This window comes from Lentinula edodes, assembly GCF_021015755.1.
Source record: "Lentinula edodes strain Le(Bin) 0899 ss11 chromosome Unknown C8R40scaffold_29, whole genome shotgun sequence".
In the NCBI taxonomy this organism is placed as follows: domain Eukaryota; kingdom Fungi; phylum Basidiomycota; class Agaricomycetes; order Agaricales; family Omphalotaceae; genus Lentinula; species Lentinula edodes.
Genome location: NW_025764335.1, coordinates 139709 through 155356, shown reverse-complemented (window position 1 = coordinate 155356; position 15648 = coordinate 139709). Strand labels below are relative to the sequence as shown.

The window sequence follows — 15648 nt, the reverse complement described above, 5'->3', positions numbered from 1 at the left end:
GACTGTCAGCACTGAGATAAATGTTGATTGCTGTATCTGCAGTACAGCATGAGACTACATCTCAACCCAGGAGAGCAGGTCCGACCTTTCCTCGTTCTCCGCCAATCCTCATGTAACATCATTGGTCCTGATCAAACCAACGATATTCCCCATGTAATGTTCCTTCCCAAACTATGTTTTTTACATTTGAAACTTCATATATTTCGCTATCCACAATCTTTGGCTATACTTCCTACCTCTTTTACTGCAAATTAAGGAAAAGATAATCGGTCAGAGGGCGATTCAGTTGAAGTCCGCAGTGGCTGTGCAGTGATTGAGATTCTTCTTTTACTTTCAGTGATACTATGGTCGCATCATCTATCCAATCTCATCAGTCGTTTCTCATTTCGATACTCCAAGAAAACGCACTGGATCCTCCACCAGTTGATTGGACAGCATTCGAGAAGTTTCGGGCTCGCACAGATTCAAGCAACGCGAACTCGGTATGGCGAGGAAAAATACGCGCAACTCGACTTATAGAGCGAGCAATGGAGAGGAATCAGCCTACATCTGATCTCGTTCTGCGAGAAGTAGGTATTATCAAGCTCTGGGAGGTCATCCAAATAATCTATCTCCCGTCAGCTATGTTTCGACCTCATCCCTTCCAGACAAGTACTTGATATCGTTGTACCAGGGGGTAATGGCGACACTTTTCTTCACGCACTTGGGGAAGAAACCGCGGAAATCGCAGACGAACATGCCCTGACGCTCTTCTCACATCTTCTCAACAATGTTTCCAAAATGAGTGAAGAATTGTACGCATATATCCTGATCCCCTTTCTATTTCGTCTCACCTTTTCCCAGTAATCGTATGTGCTCGACAGCGGAAACAGCTACTACAGTACCCATACTTGCTAGTATCTATAATCATATTGCACTTCCTCTTTCCCAGGTTTGAGTGCCTCCGACAAGCCCATCTCCGAAATTCAACGGACCGAGTTGAACATGGACATTTCGGTACGCCTGATTTTCGATTGTACAGCTCATACACCAATATCCTCTTGGCAGTCCAAGCATAAACGCTCTGCGACCAGTATAGAGGCTGATGTTGATCTCAGAGATTCGAAACGCACAAAAACTTCTGCCATATCCAAACTCCTAAGCACAAATCGTACGTCCAAGAAGGTCCCAGAAGAGGCAAGCATCCGCGTATCGAAGAATTCTGTATCTAATCCATTGGTCAATACGCGAGCAAACCCGTTGATTCCTCGCTGTAAGTTTTTGCAGATCACTCATTTTTCTAGCTCACTGTCCATAAACAGCTTCTACCGTTTCCGCTGGGTCCTTACCTTCTTCCTCGCTTCGTCGGGTCCCTGTTTGCGGTACTTCTGATGCTTCCCGTCCTACTGCACGAGCACAAAACAGTACCAATCGGTCGGTGTCTGTGGTTCATAGACAAGCTGTCTACATTGATGACAGCAAACCGGCTTCCCACAAGCATAGTAGTAGAACCTCCGCTCCATCTGCCTTCCCCTCGTCCGAGTCATGGGTGGAAGATGACCTCGCTCATTCGCTCAAGACACATTCTAGTTCATCCAAGACCACTACTTCTGAGACTGGCCCTCTGAATTCCAATATCATCAACGACAATAACCCCACGGGATCATCTACTTTTGGCTTCCGCGCAGAAACAAGTTCAGATACAGCTGAAGTTGTTTCTACTCGCCCCCCTGCATCCTCTACATCTTTACCTGTGTCCTCCTTGTCTTCGGCGCTTGGAAGTGTAGCACATGCTCTTGTCAACAATGTGATCCTGCCATCTGTTCTTCCAGATTCTGAGAGCATCAAGCCGAAGCTCCTCGATGACACAACTGTACAGCTTCTTTCTGCTGCACATAAGGCCATCGGCGCGCTTCTTGCTGCCCATCAAGCCGCTGTTGCTCGAGAGGAGGGTGTGGTTTAGCAACACAAGAATGGAATGTACTATAATAAGATTTTCGCTTTGTTTCGTTTCATAAATTGAATTTGTATTCGTTGTTTTTCAAATGAATGTTCGCACTACTACTACACTGCACACCTGTACACTATCTACACTTTACAAGCATCGACGCATTACCATGATTATAACTTTGTAATATAAAAATACGAGCTACCATTATTGACACCAGTCCTCTTATGCATGTACCATGTCCCCTACCCCATCTTCGACGCTATCCTTGTCAACGTTGACCAAATCCTCGCCCTCACCTTCAACTTCATTGATCATAGCTTTCGGATTTCCTGTTAATATTACTTGTCCTTGTCCCAATTACATTTTCGACGCGCTCGCGTTATCAAAGAACTCTATGCTGAATCATTTCTTGACTCACAAGTCTCGCTCGATAATGAGACTTCCCCTCGTATCCTGTGTTCAACTGTAAATGATTCTTTCACAACTGGAGGAGCATATATGTGTACAGGTGACGGAGGCGACGGTAGGACGACTTTCAGTACGCCTACCCATTCCAGATGCCAGACTTGTTGCTCAAAGTCGTAACATCTGAGAGGGTCACCAGCTGACATAGAGCAAGGGGCTTCCGAGGAATGTCAACAGTAAGATGAACTCCGTCCGCTGTGCGATGCTAGCTTAGTAAGAGCCACGGAGGGATTCCCTGTTGACTGTGGAGTCTGACTGTCAGCACTGAGATAAATGTTGAGTGCTGTATCTGCAGTACAGCATGAGACTACATCTCAACCCAGGAGAACAGGTCAGATCTTTCCTCGTTCTCCGCCAATCCTCATGTAACATTATTGGTCGTGATCAAACCAATGATTCCCCCCATGTACTGCAAATAATATTTTATGATTCCAAAATTCAGTATGTATGTATCTAGCTATCTATAGTCTTTGACTGACTTTTACTTGACTTAGGGTGAAACTCGCGGCGAGATGCGATTCCGAGAGCGTCAAGCCAAACCTCCTTGACGAAACAACTGCACAACTTTTTATCGCTGCATACAAGGCCATCGGCGCACTTCTTGCTGCCAATTAAGCCACTGCTGCTCCAAGGGAGGGAGTGGCTTGAGCCTACACCAGAATGGAATGTACTATAATAAGATCTTCGCTTTGTTTTGTTTCGTTGTACTTCAAATGAATGTACGCACTACTACTACACTGCACACCTGTACACTATCTATACTTTACAAGCATCGACTGTGTTTCGCATTACCATAATTATGACTTTGTAATATAAAAACACGAACCACCATTATTGACTGCAGTCTTCTTATGCATGTACCATGTCCCCTACCCCATCTTCGACGTTATCCTCGTCAACGTTGACCGAATCCTCGCCCTCACCTTCAACTCCATCGATCATAGCTTGTTCGCCCTTTTTCGCTTTCTTGTTCGACTTTCTTCCCTTGGTCTCCTTGGTCTGATTCTCATTAGGCGGGCGCAGAGACTCTGTCAAGCAACGTACATTAGTTTACCCACTGTTCAGCAAAATAAGGCGAATGACAACACGTACCGTATTTAACTTCTTCCAATCCATAGATCCTATACAACTGCAACACCGCCTGCTCCTTGTCCTTGGCCTCTATCATTAGATCGATATCGATTCCGATTCCTTCTAGTTCAAGCTCATCGGGAAGTCGTTCACAGCGATCAGCATGCGCTCGGCGTTCCATGAGGGTGACAGCGCCCGGCCGGGGGTCACTGAGATGTTGTTTAGGCCGGATGCCTCGTCGAGCAAAAATCGCATTTGTACGTTTTATGATCGCGGCAGGTGGGATGGAAGAAGGCTTGAGTGCGTCATGATGATAATCTGAATAAGACTGAGATTAGAATACATGTGAGTACAGAATGAATAATCATGGACTTACCAAAAACGAGAGGAACATCTAGTTCTTCACATATAGGAAGAAGATCATCTGCGTTATAACAGAGCTGCGGCACAGGAATAAATGTCAGGAGGACAATGGATGTATCGAGGGATTTTACTCACTTCGTCATTCTCCAAAACCAATCTTTCCCTCACATGTTGAGGTAGAACATCGCGGATCGTCGTCTTGATCCGTTCTATGGTCCCGGGCTTGTCGTCGTACACACCACCACCCTAGAAAGCGTCCAAATCAGCTGCAGATACGGCTTCTCAAGATTCGGCGGTCTTACATGAACGATAGTCACACCGTCCTTCCCTACGCCCATAAAGTCCAACATTTGACAGTGATACTCGAGCTCTCGGATCGAACTCTCGATGACGCCAGGTTTAGGGCTACCAAGCTGGGTGAACTGGCCAGGATGTGTCGTCAATCGGTGCCCGTATTTTTTCGCCAACGCGCCTGCCTCAGCTAAGAGCGAAGAACAGTACTCGAGGGAGTAGCCGTAGATCGGGTGGGAGGCGAAAGGGAACATTTCTGAAGATAGGCGAAGGAAACGGATGTTCTGTGTAACGGATTAAGATTAGGAGATGAGGGAATGAATGCGCAGGAAGAAATAGAAGATGTGTACATTGTCCTCGTTCCATTGTATCATGGTAATAAGATCCTGCACATTCTTACGACCCAGTTCTCTGACCCAATCCATCCCATTCTTCTTGATAGAGTCGATTCTTTTCAAAGTATTGAACATTACATCCTCTATGAGAGGTAATAGACCTACCGGCAAGTTCTGGAGCAAAACACAGCGTCTGAAGCAGGCTTTTTGTTTCTCAAGATTGTATTGAGGCAGGCATAACCTATTTTGTGAATCACAGTCAGAGAGAAACTTGATATCTCGAAAAAAAGCAGTACGTACCAAGGCGGCCTCGAAACTTTGTGTCGCGTCTTTCCACGTCCTGGATAATGTAAACCGGCTCAGGCTTGGGTCTCCTGGGTCTGCGGGCTTTCTTGACTTCGCCTTCAGCTTCCTCGTCAGCATCTACCTTGACCGCTTCGGAAACTGTTTGGGATTCTTTTCCGGCCTTCTTCTTCCTCTTTTTCTTCGGAGTTTTGGGAATAAATTCATCTTCGATGTCCGACAAGTCTGAGCTGAGCCCTGCATCCTCAATTTCCACTGATACTTTGTCTGAAGCCCGTTTTCTTTTCTGTCGAATGTCATTCGCCATTGGTGCAGCAGTTACGACTGACGGTCCATTGTTGGCTATCGTGCGGATTCGTGCACTGCGACGCTGAGAAGAAACTGCGGATGAGGTTTCCTGCAAAGAGTTCATTGAGATGATTGAGCTCCAAGAGCGTTGAAGGTATGGAAATTTTGAGTATAGTGAGGGCAACCGTCTGCGGGAGAGAGAGAGCCAAGAAAAATACATAGGAGAGACATTGTCAGAGTCATTTTCATACCGAGGGTCAAAAGACAAGATCGATTCCCCACATCGACGATCGAGGCGTCACGACATGTGATGTGACGTGACTGATACTTAGCTTGAGCGTGTTGCCGACGTTTACATGTAGATCTGAACCTAATGAGAATTCATGAGGATATACTGTTAGATACAGGTCGAATTAGGTCAAGTTCATTCAAGTCTACACCCGCAAAATCACGATTCTTCAACCTTCGGCTAGCCAATTCACGCTTCGTCAACCACAAGTGGAAAAGGTGCAGACAATCTTTCATCTAAGGACTAAGTTAGCCTGGGTTGAACGACGAAAGGAGAAAAATCCAACACATACTACGATAAAAATACCTAGTCCGATTGAATTACGAATCCTACATTTAACATATTAGTTCTTGTCCACGGAAATAGGAGGTAAAAGAAAGCATACCAAACAGGATCCATTTCGTGAACGGCCGTTGCAGTGTAGTACTTCCAGTACCAGATATTGTCGGACAGTTCGGGTACAAGTTTCGGGGATGTATACAATGGAGTGATATCTCCAAAACGTCGAATACCAAGGACCAAGCGTAAGGTACTCGAATGTTGTGCGCCGAGATAAAGAAGATGACCCATTCCGCTCGCAATGAAAGGCTTTAGTAGCCCAATCATTATCGAAATATTCGGGTACTGCGTAACCCCATTCAGATTGGCGAAAGGCGTGTCGGGTTCCTCTGGAGCCTCGCGCTGCACTTGCAGCACTGCTTCTTGTTCTGCCCCATCCGGACCTTCCTGGCGACGAAACTCTCGTCGGAATGTCAGCCCTCTAAACAACCCTCTTGGTTCAGGCTGTTTCATGCCCAATACCCACTCAGAAAAGCGAGCAAATACGCGGTGGTACAACATAGACGTGCCGACAACTATGAATCCGAATGTCTTCAAGCCAGGAGGCCATTTCTGATCTGTGGAAGGAGTTGTCGGGAAAATCCCATCGAGTCGGCTGGATTCCGCTGTAAGTTGTTCTCGTACGGAATGAGGAGGGATTGACGGCCACAGGAAGAAAAAGGGTGTGAAGGTGCCCAGGTTCATGACGGGAGACACTAGACGTAATGGTGTCAGAAAAAGAAAGATAAAATGTCCAGCATGCCAATTAGTTGGCTCGTCAGTCAGCAAGAGGTCGAATAACCTATTTGGATATACGACACGACGTGAGTATACTACAGTTTGCGAGAGCATGGAAATTTCACATACCCAGGACCAAAATATTCTCTGACCGCTATCGCACCGTATCCTGTCCCAACAGTAAAAACACTGACAGCAGTGAATGTTGCCAGCCCAACGGCCGACGTAGCGAGGAAGCTCATCCCCATCGCTTGGAAGATAGTATCTCCGATCCGGAAAAACAACGAGGAGCTGAGAAATGCAAGACTGCTTTGTATCTGATATTCAAAGCCACATTGAGGACATTTTCGTCTGTTTGCTGGTCCCCTGGTCACGAAGCTCTTCAGGCACGATTGGTGCGCAATCAGCTTGCATTTACATGGATGCACCCATTCTCTACGATTTGCAGCAGGATCTATGTTCAAAAGGTGGTGGGTTGGAGGGAAAAAAGCGAAATGATTGAACATACCATCGTATCGTTCTTCATCTCTGCAGATATAGCATTCTTTTACCTACCGAGGTCACTAAAAAGCGAAAGAATAATGAAATTGCAACGAACTCGTAAGTCATTTATAGTGGGAGGTTTCCTGTCAGATGGATCCTGCAATAAGGAGGTCCTTCTACGCAAAGGAACAGTTCGATTCGACATGATGGTTGAGCATGAACGCGTGAATTCACATGACGAGCGCTTACAGTACATGTGTCTACCAGCGCCAACGCCATGCATTGGTACTACTTAGAGAGAACCTTCAATCCAGCCGTTCTTCAAAAATCGCAATTTCTTTTGAGATACATACTTTCCAAAGCTCCCATCCATGAATATCCCTGACGAAGAGATCTACAACCCGTGCCCGCGTCCGAATCCCGCAAAAAGTGTGAGTAGTGTTGCCACAGGTTGCCACTGCTCGTTTCCTCTCATCAACTTTTCCTTCCACAGTGGATTAAACCTGAAGACCTTCCGAAGTGTTCCACGGACAAGACGCTTCCTGAAGAATACCGCTTCAATGTCCGACGTTGGAGGCTTGAGCCTGGATACATCAAACCCCGGGAATTATTCTACGGATTTGGTGTTGATATACAAGATTTTATTGACTACCACCAGAGGCATCAACTTCCTCGACCACCGCCAATGGACAACCGAGCGAGCTTGTGGCACTATATCATGGACGACGTTATGGATGACTTGAATGCTCATTGCTGCTTCGAGCTCGAGCGTATATTACCGTTGTCGCCAAAGTATGATTACGCGATTGCACTCTATAATTCCCACCACATTAGTGTCACAGAGCTGGAGGACGATGAAGAGGAAGATGTTATTCGGATTATCAAGGAAAGATTCGGCGAATACCTTGCTGTACAGAGGCCGCAGTGGTTTTTCCTCCTCATGGATTCAATCCACTGAGTACATGAACTGAATCTCGGGCAAAGCCACATTTGGATTATTGTCTCTCGTCTTTGCTCGTTATTTGACAGGATTCCGTATCATACCCGCACACTTATCACGAAGTACCCAATTTTTTAATTTGCTTTGATGCTCCCATGAAGACCTTCGAACACTCCGAAGTCTGAGCTTTGCTGCCACTATACTCGGAGAAGGAATTGCCTGATTTTTACTCTCAAATACACAATCTCGCAGAAGGCTTTGTGCGAGCTGCTCTCAAGGCTCTTTTGAACTTCATCGTATGATCTTAATGTCAGTTAACAAGCTAAATTAGTAGTACGGAATAAACTCTTTTGTTCGATTCATCAGGCGACCGTTCATTTTCTCAGTACATACAATCACAGAACAATAGTATGTATTAGGAAAATGGCAGAAATTCAAACCATGTTACCTAAGCGCTTAGGGGGGAACCGCACACGTTGTTTGAAAGTTACAACTTCTCCTAAAATAAATTCATATCCTATCCTATTCTATCCATACCTTCTAAGGCTACCATCCATGAATATCCCTGACGAAGAGATCTACAACCCGTGCCCGCGTCCGAATCCCGCAAAAAGTGTGAGTAGTGTTGGCACTGCTTGCTTTCTTTTCAAATCAACCTTGGCTTCACAGCGGATTGAACCTGAGGAAGACCTTCCGAAGTGTTCAATGGAAAAAATGCTTCCTGAAGAATACCGCTTCAATGTCCGACGTTGGAGGCTTGAGCCTGGATACATCAAACCCCGGGAATTATTCTACGGATTTGGTGTTGATATACAGGATTTTATCGACTACCACCAGAGGCATCAACTCCCTCGACCACCTTAGCGTCACAGAGTTGGAGGACGACGAAGAGGAAGATGTTATTCGGACTATAAAGGAAAGATTCGGAGGTCCCATTGCCGCACAGAAGCCGCAGTGGTTTTTCCTTCTTGAGGATTCAATCCACTGAGTACATCAACCGAATCTCCGGCAAAGTCAAATTTGGATTATTTTCTCTCTTCGCTCGTTATTTGATAGGATCCCGTATCATACCCGCACACAAACTTGCAATTATTGCAAAGTACCCAATTCTTTATTTACTTTAGTGCACCCCAGAAGGCCTTAGATGCTCTAACCTATAAACTTCGCTGCCACTACATTCGTCGAACAAGGACATGGCCAATGTTCAACTTGACAGACAATTGTGCACCTGTTGCACCAAAATTTTAACCATCGGGACAACAAGGCTTCGTAAGCGCTTAAGCAAAACCTGTTCACCACACGGGTTGTTTGAAAGTCACGGCTTCTGAGAAACATACCTTTCAAAGCAACCATCATGGATACCTCTGACGAAGATATCTACGAACCATGCCCGCGTAAGGATCCTGCGAAAACTGTGAGTAGTGCTGGCACTTTTCTTGTTTTGTTTTATCATCTCGGCCTCCCCCAGTGGATTAAAGCTGAAGACCTTCCAAAATGTTCAACGGAAAAGAAGCTTCCTGAAGAGTACCGCTTCAACGCCCGACGTTTCAGGCTTGAGCCTGGATACATCAAACCTCGAATATTATTTTATGGGTTTGGTGTGGATATTCAAGATTTTCTCGACTATCACCAGAGGCATCAACTCCCTCGACCACCTCCACTAGACAACCGAGCGAGCTTGTGGCACTTTATAATGGACCAGGTCATTGACGACTTGAATGATTGTTGTTCCTTCAAGCTCGAGCGTGTACTACCTTTGTCACCAAAGTACGACTACGCAATTGCGCTCTATAATTCCCACCACATTAGCATTACAGAGTTGGAGGACGACGAAGAGGAAGATGTTATTCGGGTTATAAAGGAGAGATTCGGCGATGTCGTTGCTGCACAGAGACCGCAGTGGTTTTTTCTTCTTGAGGATTCAATCCACTGAGTACATCAACCGAATCTCCAGCAAAGTCAAATTTGGATTATTTTCTCTCTTCGCTCGTTAGTTGATAGGATTCCGTATCATACCTGCACACAAACTAGCAATTATTTCAAAGTACCCAATTCTTTGTTTACTTTGACAGTCCCATGAAGGGCTTTGAACACTCTGAACTATGCACTTCGCTACCACTATATTTGAACAAGGAATTGGCCAATTTTTTACTCTAAACAATAATTCCGCACAAAGTTCCGAAGGAGCTTCCAGAGTCCTTGATCGACTGCTAAGTATCACTATCTTCCTCCTCCTCCCCACTAGTAGAATGTGAAGAATCTGTATCTGCACTATCTAGTGTACCATGATTACCAGCCGCACTACTCCGGAGGTCATATTGCCGGTCCTGGTCATTGTCCATGTTTCTACGAGGAGGACGATAGGTTGTATCATTCGAGTCCTGTGGTGGTGAATATAGATGATCTTCCAGAGCCACTTTTTCATTGGACATGATGTTTTTCAAGTCTCGTTCATAGGCAGACCGCAATCTCCGGATGCCTTCCGTCTAGAGTCAGGTACGCACAGTCAGTGTTGACAAGTTTTGAAACAGGCAAAAATGTTTACCAGATCTGGGTGAGAGTTGAAATTGGGCGGCACATTAAACCAAGACGGTTGCAAGACAAAATGGTTCTGGGCCATAGCAGAATTCACCGCTTTTAAAAAGTTGGGGCTATAGTTTTCGACAGGGCTTCCGACTACAAGGGGCTCATTCACATATTTAAGTTGGGGGAGAAGACGGTCCGGGACAGTGATATCCGTTTTCATCACAATTTCTGGGTTCTTGGCTGCTGGAGTACTTTTTGTGATCCTCCTTCGTTTAGCAGCGGGGAGTACCGAGGCTTGGTTCTTCCTGTCAATGAGCTTTTTGGCAATCCCCACTAGTTCCTGCTTGGCCGCTGCCTCCTTCTGTTCAATATAGTCTCTCACATCATCTTCCTGCTGTTTCTCGAAAACGAGCAAGGACCAAAATGTCCCGACTAATAAGAAAACATGGTAACTCGTAGGTCCATGTTCAAAACATTCAAAGGCATTATTAACTTGTTGGCGAAGCTGAGGTATCGAGTTTGCAAATATTTCCATGGCACGGTAACGAGCCTTGGGGGATTGCCAACTTTCTACGTCCTTTTCGAGAGGCAGGGCTTTTCCTTCAAACCAAAAAGCAGGAAACATGTCGAGAGAATCAGCGCTAAATACGCACGCCGCAACATCTGGGACCTGGTTATGATTTTCTTCCACGGGAAACAGAGCCTGCGAATGACACTGTAGCTCTCTACTTCCCTGTTCCTCCGAATCATGTTTCGCCAATGAACATAAATCACTGACAATGCGGTTCAAGAGGGGGTAGAGTCGAGACTCAGAATGATGCTGAGATTGAGCAAGATTAATATTGTTTTGAAGCCGGGTCAAAGACTCTTCTCTGCGAATAACTACAACCTGGCTTTGGAGTGAACTTTTGCGCATTTACGAGTGTCGGCTGCTTACCGATGGATCATGATATAAAGTCGTAACCATTTGTTCGTTGTTCGGCGCCATATTCGGATGAGAGGAAGAGTGGTGAATGAAGGGCTGGAGGTGTTATAAGTAGTGCGATACGCTAAACCCACAACGATTTTTTGGGTCAATTAACTACCCTTTATTGTTCTTTTGAACTTATTGTGAAATTGTTCTAAGAATCTTATTGTTCCTTGTGAGTTGACAGGCTGAATTATTAGTACTGAATGAACTCTTTTGTTCCACTCATCAGGCGACCGTTTGTATTTTCTCAGTGCATACACAGAACAATAGCCGATAGTTGTGCACCTGACGCACAATAATTCAAACCATGTGGACAACAAAACTTCATAAGCGCTTAGTCGAAGCCACTTATCACGCGTTGTTCAAAAGGCACAACCTCCTCTGAGAAACATACCTTTAGCACCCATGATTACCACTGACGAAGAAATCTACCACCCATGTCCTCGTCCGGATCCCACCCAAAGTGTGAGCAATGTTCGCACTGCTGGTTTCGTTTTTTTCAACCTTGCCCTTTACAGTGGATTAAACCTGAAGACCTACCGAAATGTTCCACGGAAAAGACGCTTCCTGAAGAATACCGCTTCAACGCCCGACGTTTTAGGCTTGAGCCTGGATACATCAAACCCCGAAAATTATTCTACGGGTTTGGGGTAGATATACAAGATTTTCTCGACTATCACCAGAGGCATAAACTACCTCGACCACCGCCAATGGACAACCAAGCGAGCTTGTGGCACTATATCATGGACGATGTCATGGAGGATCTAAATGCTCATTGCTGCTTTGAGCTCGAGCGTATACTACCTTTGTCACCAAAGTACGACTGCGCAATTGCGCTCTATAATTCCCACCACATTAGCGTCACAGAGTTGGAGGACGACGAAGAGGAAGATGTTATTCGGATTATAAAGGAGAGATTCGGCGATGTTGTTGCTGCACAGAGACCGCAGTGGTTTTCCCTTCTCATGGATTCAACCCACTGAGTACATCAATCACATCTCCGGTCTGCCTTGACTAAGTCCTTTTCAGTGCCATTCAGATTTACTTCTTCCCTTCGCTCGTTGTTTTCTAGAATTCCTTATGTTCGCACACAAGTCAGCCTATTCAGGCGCCAACTCCGGAGATGTTGCAATGTTCCATGCTCCTTAGACGAAAGCAAGTCATCGCCGCTGCTCTAATTTGATGTTACCATTTTGCACAAACTCCACCATTGTCATCATAATTGTCCTTAACGAATGATATCCACTGATGAAACAAGCACTGATGTGCCAGAGTAAAGGTGTAAATAATGCTGAAAGTCTATCTAGACTTGACAGTTGAGCATGTCCACGTTCCATAGTATATATATACTAGGCTCCACTGTCGTGGACCACACCTTGCTTGGTACATATTCTAGTTTTAGAATGCGGCGCACATACTAGGGTGCGCCGCGAGTCAGCACAGGACCTCCATAGTATGTTCATGTAGGTCACAGTGGAGAGAATAGGAGAGTTGTTGTGGAACGTTCAAAACAAAACAAGTTCAAAGTGTGCCTGCACATCAAAATTGTCCAATTCCAGGGTAGAATAGACCTTGCAAGCAAGGTGACTATAGCATGAGTTAGGTTAACTGACTTCCAACTGCATCCAAATATGAATTTCTGATTGGCGAAGAAGCGAGACGGCCGTTAGGACCAGACCATTGTCGATTGGTTCAACTTCTACGCCGACGACTCCTCCTATCACGCGTGTACAGACTAACTCATATATATCTTCCATTGACCAACAGGTTGTGGCCATTATCAAAATGCATTGATGAACATGGCCTGTGAAAAGGATAAATTATCAATGCTCGAAGAAAATGTATGAGTTTGCTTCATAACCGCAGAACGGTCAGTTCAACCTCCAACTAACTCTACTCTACTCTTCGCCCTACTATACACTTCTCGTGAAGTAAATCTCAAGCCGAGCAAAGATTAGATCTTAATAAGGTCATCTGTGACAGCCATATATGGCCACCTTCCGCATAGTGCACCTGACCCGTCAAGGTAGTCAAATTTCAATCGTTTAATGAACGGTTTCGAGTCATCAGGTCGAACGTACCAGGTCCAGAGAATATGGACGGCTCAAGGAGGAAAAGGTTGGAAAACGTTCAGTGATAGCCATCGATGGTGAAATCCATGTATTGTGAGAGGCGATAGTGCCGTGTCTTCGTCTCTGAGATGCTTCAATATGTTCGGAGAGGTCGTAGTAAGTGTTGTGATTGTTAAGCGGAAGAATGGTCGAGTCTTCGAGAAGAGGTGCAGTGAGACACTGCACAAAGTGTTCATGCAAAACCGTAGACTCATACACAGATATTTCGAGGGTGCCTGGTAAGGGAAATTGGAATGAAGTTCTCGCCTTTGAAAATGGAACGAAGGACCCAGTCGAAGGAAAGTTCTCCCAGGTTCGAAGATGAGTTGGGGGGTAAATTTAGGAGTGGAAGGTGTGATCTCAAAAGACCGCGGAGATATAATGCTCGAATTCAAGACCAGGCCTCCAGGTTGTACACCAAGATATGTTTTATGACCATCCAGTCATATGTTGTATTATCGTCGTCTTCGGGGTAAAGATCAAGGTGGACCTTGCATCGAGTCGGCTGGATTCTGCTGTAAGCTGTTCTCGTACGGAATAAGGAGGGATTGACGGCCACAGGAAGTGTGAAGGTGCCCAGGTTCATGACAGGAGACATCAAACGATAATGTCCAGCATGCCGATTAGTTGGCTCGTCTGTCAGCAAGAGGTCGGATAACTTACGACACAATGTGAGTATACTACAGTCTACAAGAGCATTCGAATTTCACATACCCAGGACCAAAAAATTCTCCCACCGCTGTCGCACCGAAACGAATCCTGTCCCAAAAGTGTAAACACTGACAGCAGTAAATGTTGCTAGCCCAACAGCCGACGTAGCGAGGAAGCTCATCCCCATCGCTTGAAAGATGGTATCCCCGATCAGAAAAAACAATGAGGAGCTGAGGAATGCAAGGTTGCTTTGTATCTGATATTCGAAGCCACATTGAGGACATTTTCCTCTGTTTGCTGGTCCCCTTGTCACGAAGCTTTTTAGGCACAATTGGTGCGCAATCAGCTTGCATTTACATGGATGCACCCATTTTCTATGTTTTGCAGTAGGTTCTATGTTCAAAAGGTGGTGAGTTGGAGGTAAAGAAGCGAAAAGATTGAATATACCATCGTATCGTTCTTGACCTCTGCAGATATAGCGTTCTTTTACCTACCGAGGTCACCGAAGAGCGATAGATAAATAAATAGCGACGAACTCGTAAGTCATTTATAGTGGGAGGTTTTGTGTCAGATGGATCGTGCAATAAGGAGGTCCTTCTACGCAAAGGAACAGTTCGATTCGACATGATGGTTGGGCGTGAACGCGTGAATTCACATGACGAGCGCTTACAGTACTTCTGTCTACCAGCGCCATTAAAAGAAACTTCAATCCAGCCGCCGTTCGAAAATCGCAACCCTTCTGAGATACATATTGTCCAAAGCTAGTATCTATGAATATCCCTGACGAAGAGATCTACAACCCGTGCCCGCGTCCGAATCCCACCAAAAGTGTGAGTAGTGTCGGCACTGCTTGTTTTCTTTTATCAATCTTGCCTTCACAGCGTATTAAACCTGAAGACCTTCCACAATGTTCCACGGACAAAACACTTCCTGAAGAATACCGCTTCAACGTCCGACGTTGGAGGCTTGAGCCTGGATACATCAAACCCCAGAAATTATTCTACGGGTTCGGAGTGGATATACAAGATTTTATTGACTACCACCAAAGGCATCAACTCCCTCGACCACCGCCAATGGACAACCGAGCATGCTTGTGGCACTATATAATGGACGACGTCATGGAGGACTTAAGTGCTCGTTGTCGCTTTAAGCTCCAGCGTATACTACCTTTGTCGCCAAAGTACGATTACACGATTGCGCTCTATAATTCCCACCACCTTAGCGTTACAGAGTTGGAGGACGATGAAGAGGAAGATGTTATTCGGGTTATAAAGGAAAGATTCGGCAATGTCGTTGCCACACAGGAGCCGCAGTGGTTTTCCCTTCTTGAGGATTCAATCCACTGAGTACATCAATCGCATCTCCGGTCTGCCTTGACTAAGTCCTTTTCAGTGTTCAGATTGATTTCTTGCCTTTGCTCGTTGTTTTTCAGGATTCCGGATCATCCCCTCACACATAAATCAGCTCATCCAGGTGCCAGCTCCGCAGATGTTGGGAACGCAATGTTCCACGCTCCTTAGAACAAAGCAAGTCGCCACCGCTACTGTAATTTGATGCTACTATTCTGCGAACTCCG

The 15648-nt window shown here is 45.5% G+C and overlaps 9 protein-coding genes across 9 annotated transcripts; 6 read left to right on the top strand and 3 right to left on the bottom strand.

The window, feature by feature from the left end:
* The first annotated feature begins 621 nt into the window (after positions 1–621).
* Positions 622–2054, top strand: C8R40DRAFT_418901 (uncharacterized protein). The gene is made up of 4 exons (XM_046235015.1): positions 622–794; positions 844–996; positions 1048–1252; positions 1302–2054. Exons 2-4 carry the CDS (start codon positions 985–987, stop codon positions 1940–1942), a joined length of 858 nt encoding a protein of 285 aa, XP_046083879.1. The 5' UTR covers positions 622–794; positions 844–984; the 3' UTR covers positions 1943–2054.
* A 642-nt stretch (positions 2055–2696) lies between these two features.
* On the top strand, positions 2697–3010 carry C8R40DRAFT_1173180 (uncharacterized protein; the record flags this gene model as incomplete). The annotated part of the gene is made up of 2 exons (XM_046231979.1): positions 2697–2836; positions 2890–3010. The coding sequence occupies 2 exons, from the start codon at positions 2697–2699 to the stop codon at positions 3008–3010; spliced, it is 261 nt and encodes an 86-aa protein (XP_046083878.1).
* A 234-nt stretch (positions 3011–3244) lies between these two features.
* Positions 3245–5065, bottom strand: C8R40DRAFT_1051549 (UV-endonuclease UvdE-domain-containing protein; the record flags this gene model as incomplete). Its single annotated transcript, XM_046224713.1, has 8 exons — positions 3245–3423; positions 3488–3784; positions 3843–3906; positions 3965–4075; positions 4132–4404; positions 4471–4570; positions 4621–4696; positions 4756–5065. The coding sequence occupies 8 exons, from the start codon at positions 5063–5065 to the stop codon at positions 3245–3247; spliced, it is 1410 nt and encodes a 469-aa protein (XP_046083877.1).
* Positions 5066–5385: 320 nt separating this feature from the next.
* Positions 5386–7090, bottom strand: C8R40DRAFT_1115611 (uncharacterized protein). Its single transcript, XM_046228569.1, has 6 exons — positions 6990–7090; positions 6900–6942; positions 6521–6845; positions 5721–6455; positions 5628–5664; positions 5386–5571 (listed from the first exon to the last, which is right to left on the bottom strand). Exons 1-6 carry the CDS (start codon positions 7077–7079, stop codon positions 5428–5430), a joined length of 1374 nt encoding a protein of 457 aa, XP_046083876.1. The 5' UTR covers positions 7080–7090; the 3' UTR covers positions 5386–5427.
* A 132-nt stretch (positions 7091–7222) lies between these two features.
* Positions 7223–7771, top strand: C8R40DRAFT_1115608 (uncharacterized protein). The gene is made up of 3 exons (XM_046228568.1): positions 7223–7329; positions 7380–7551; positions 7701–7771. Exons 1-3 carry the CDS (start codon positions 7246–7248, stop codon positions 7706–7708), a joined length of 264 nt encoding a protein of 87 aa, XP_046083875.1. The 5' UTR covers positions 7223–7245; the 3' UTR covers positions 7709–7771.
* A 504-nt stretch (positions 7772–8275) lies between these two features.
* On the top strand, positions 8276–8763 carry C8R40DRAFT_1115606 (uncharacterized protein). Its single transcript, XM_046228567.1, has 2 exons — positions 8276–8429; positions 8484–8763. Exons 1-2 carry the CDS (start codon positions 8370–8372, stop codon positions 8676–8678), a joined length of 255 nt encoding a protein of 84 aa, XP_046083874.1. The 5' UTR covers positions 8276–8369; the 3' UTR covers positions 8679–8763.
* Positions 8764–10024: 1261 nt separating this feature from the next.
* C8R40DRAFT_1173176 (uncharacterized protein) lies at positions 10025–11328 on the bottom strand (the record flags this gene model as incomplete). Its single annotated transcript, XM_046231978.1, has 3 exons — positions 10025–10300; positions 10360–11229; positions 11278–11328. 3 exons carry the CDS (start codon positions 11326–11328, stop codon positions 10025–10027), a joined length of 1197 nt encoding a protein of 398 aa, XP_046083873.1.
* Positions 11329–11598: 270 nt separating this feature from the next.
* C8R40DRAFT_418838 (uncharacterized protein) lies at positions 11599–12559 on the top strand. The gene is made up of 3 exons (XM_046235014.1): positions 11599–11775; positions 11829–12293; positions 12340–12559. Exons 1-2 carry the CDS (start codon positions 11716–11718, stop codon positions 12291–12293), a joined length of 525 nt encoding a protein of 174 aa, XP_046083872.1. The 5' UTR covers positions 11599–11715; the 3' UTR covers positions 12340–12559.
* A 2065-nt stretch (positions 12560–14624) lies between these two features.
* Positions 14625–15418, top strand: C8R40DRAFT_1238888 (uncharacterized protein; the record flags this gene model as incomplete). Its single annotated transcript, XM_046233473.1, has 2 exons — positions 14625–14902; positions 14954–15418. The coding sequence occupies exons 1-2, from the start codon at positions 14843–14845 to the stop codon at positions 15416–15418; spliced, it is 525 nt and encodes a 174-aa protein (XP_046083871.1). The 5' UTR covers positions 14625–14842.
* Positions 15419–15648: the final 230 nt, after the last annotated feature.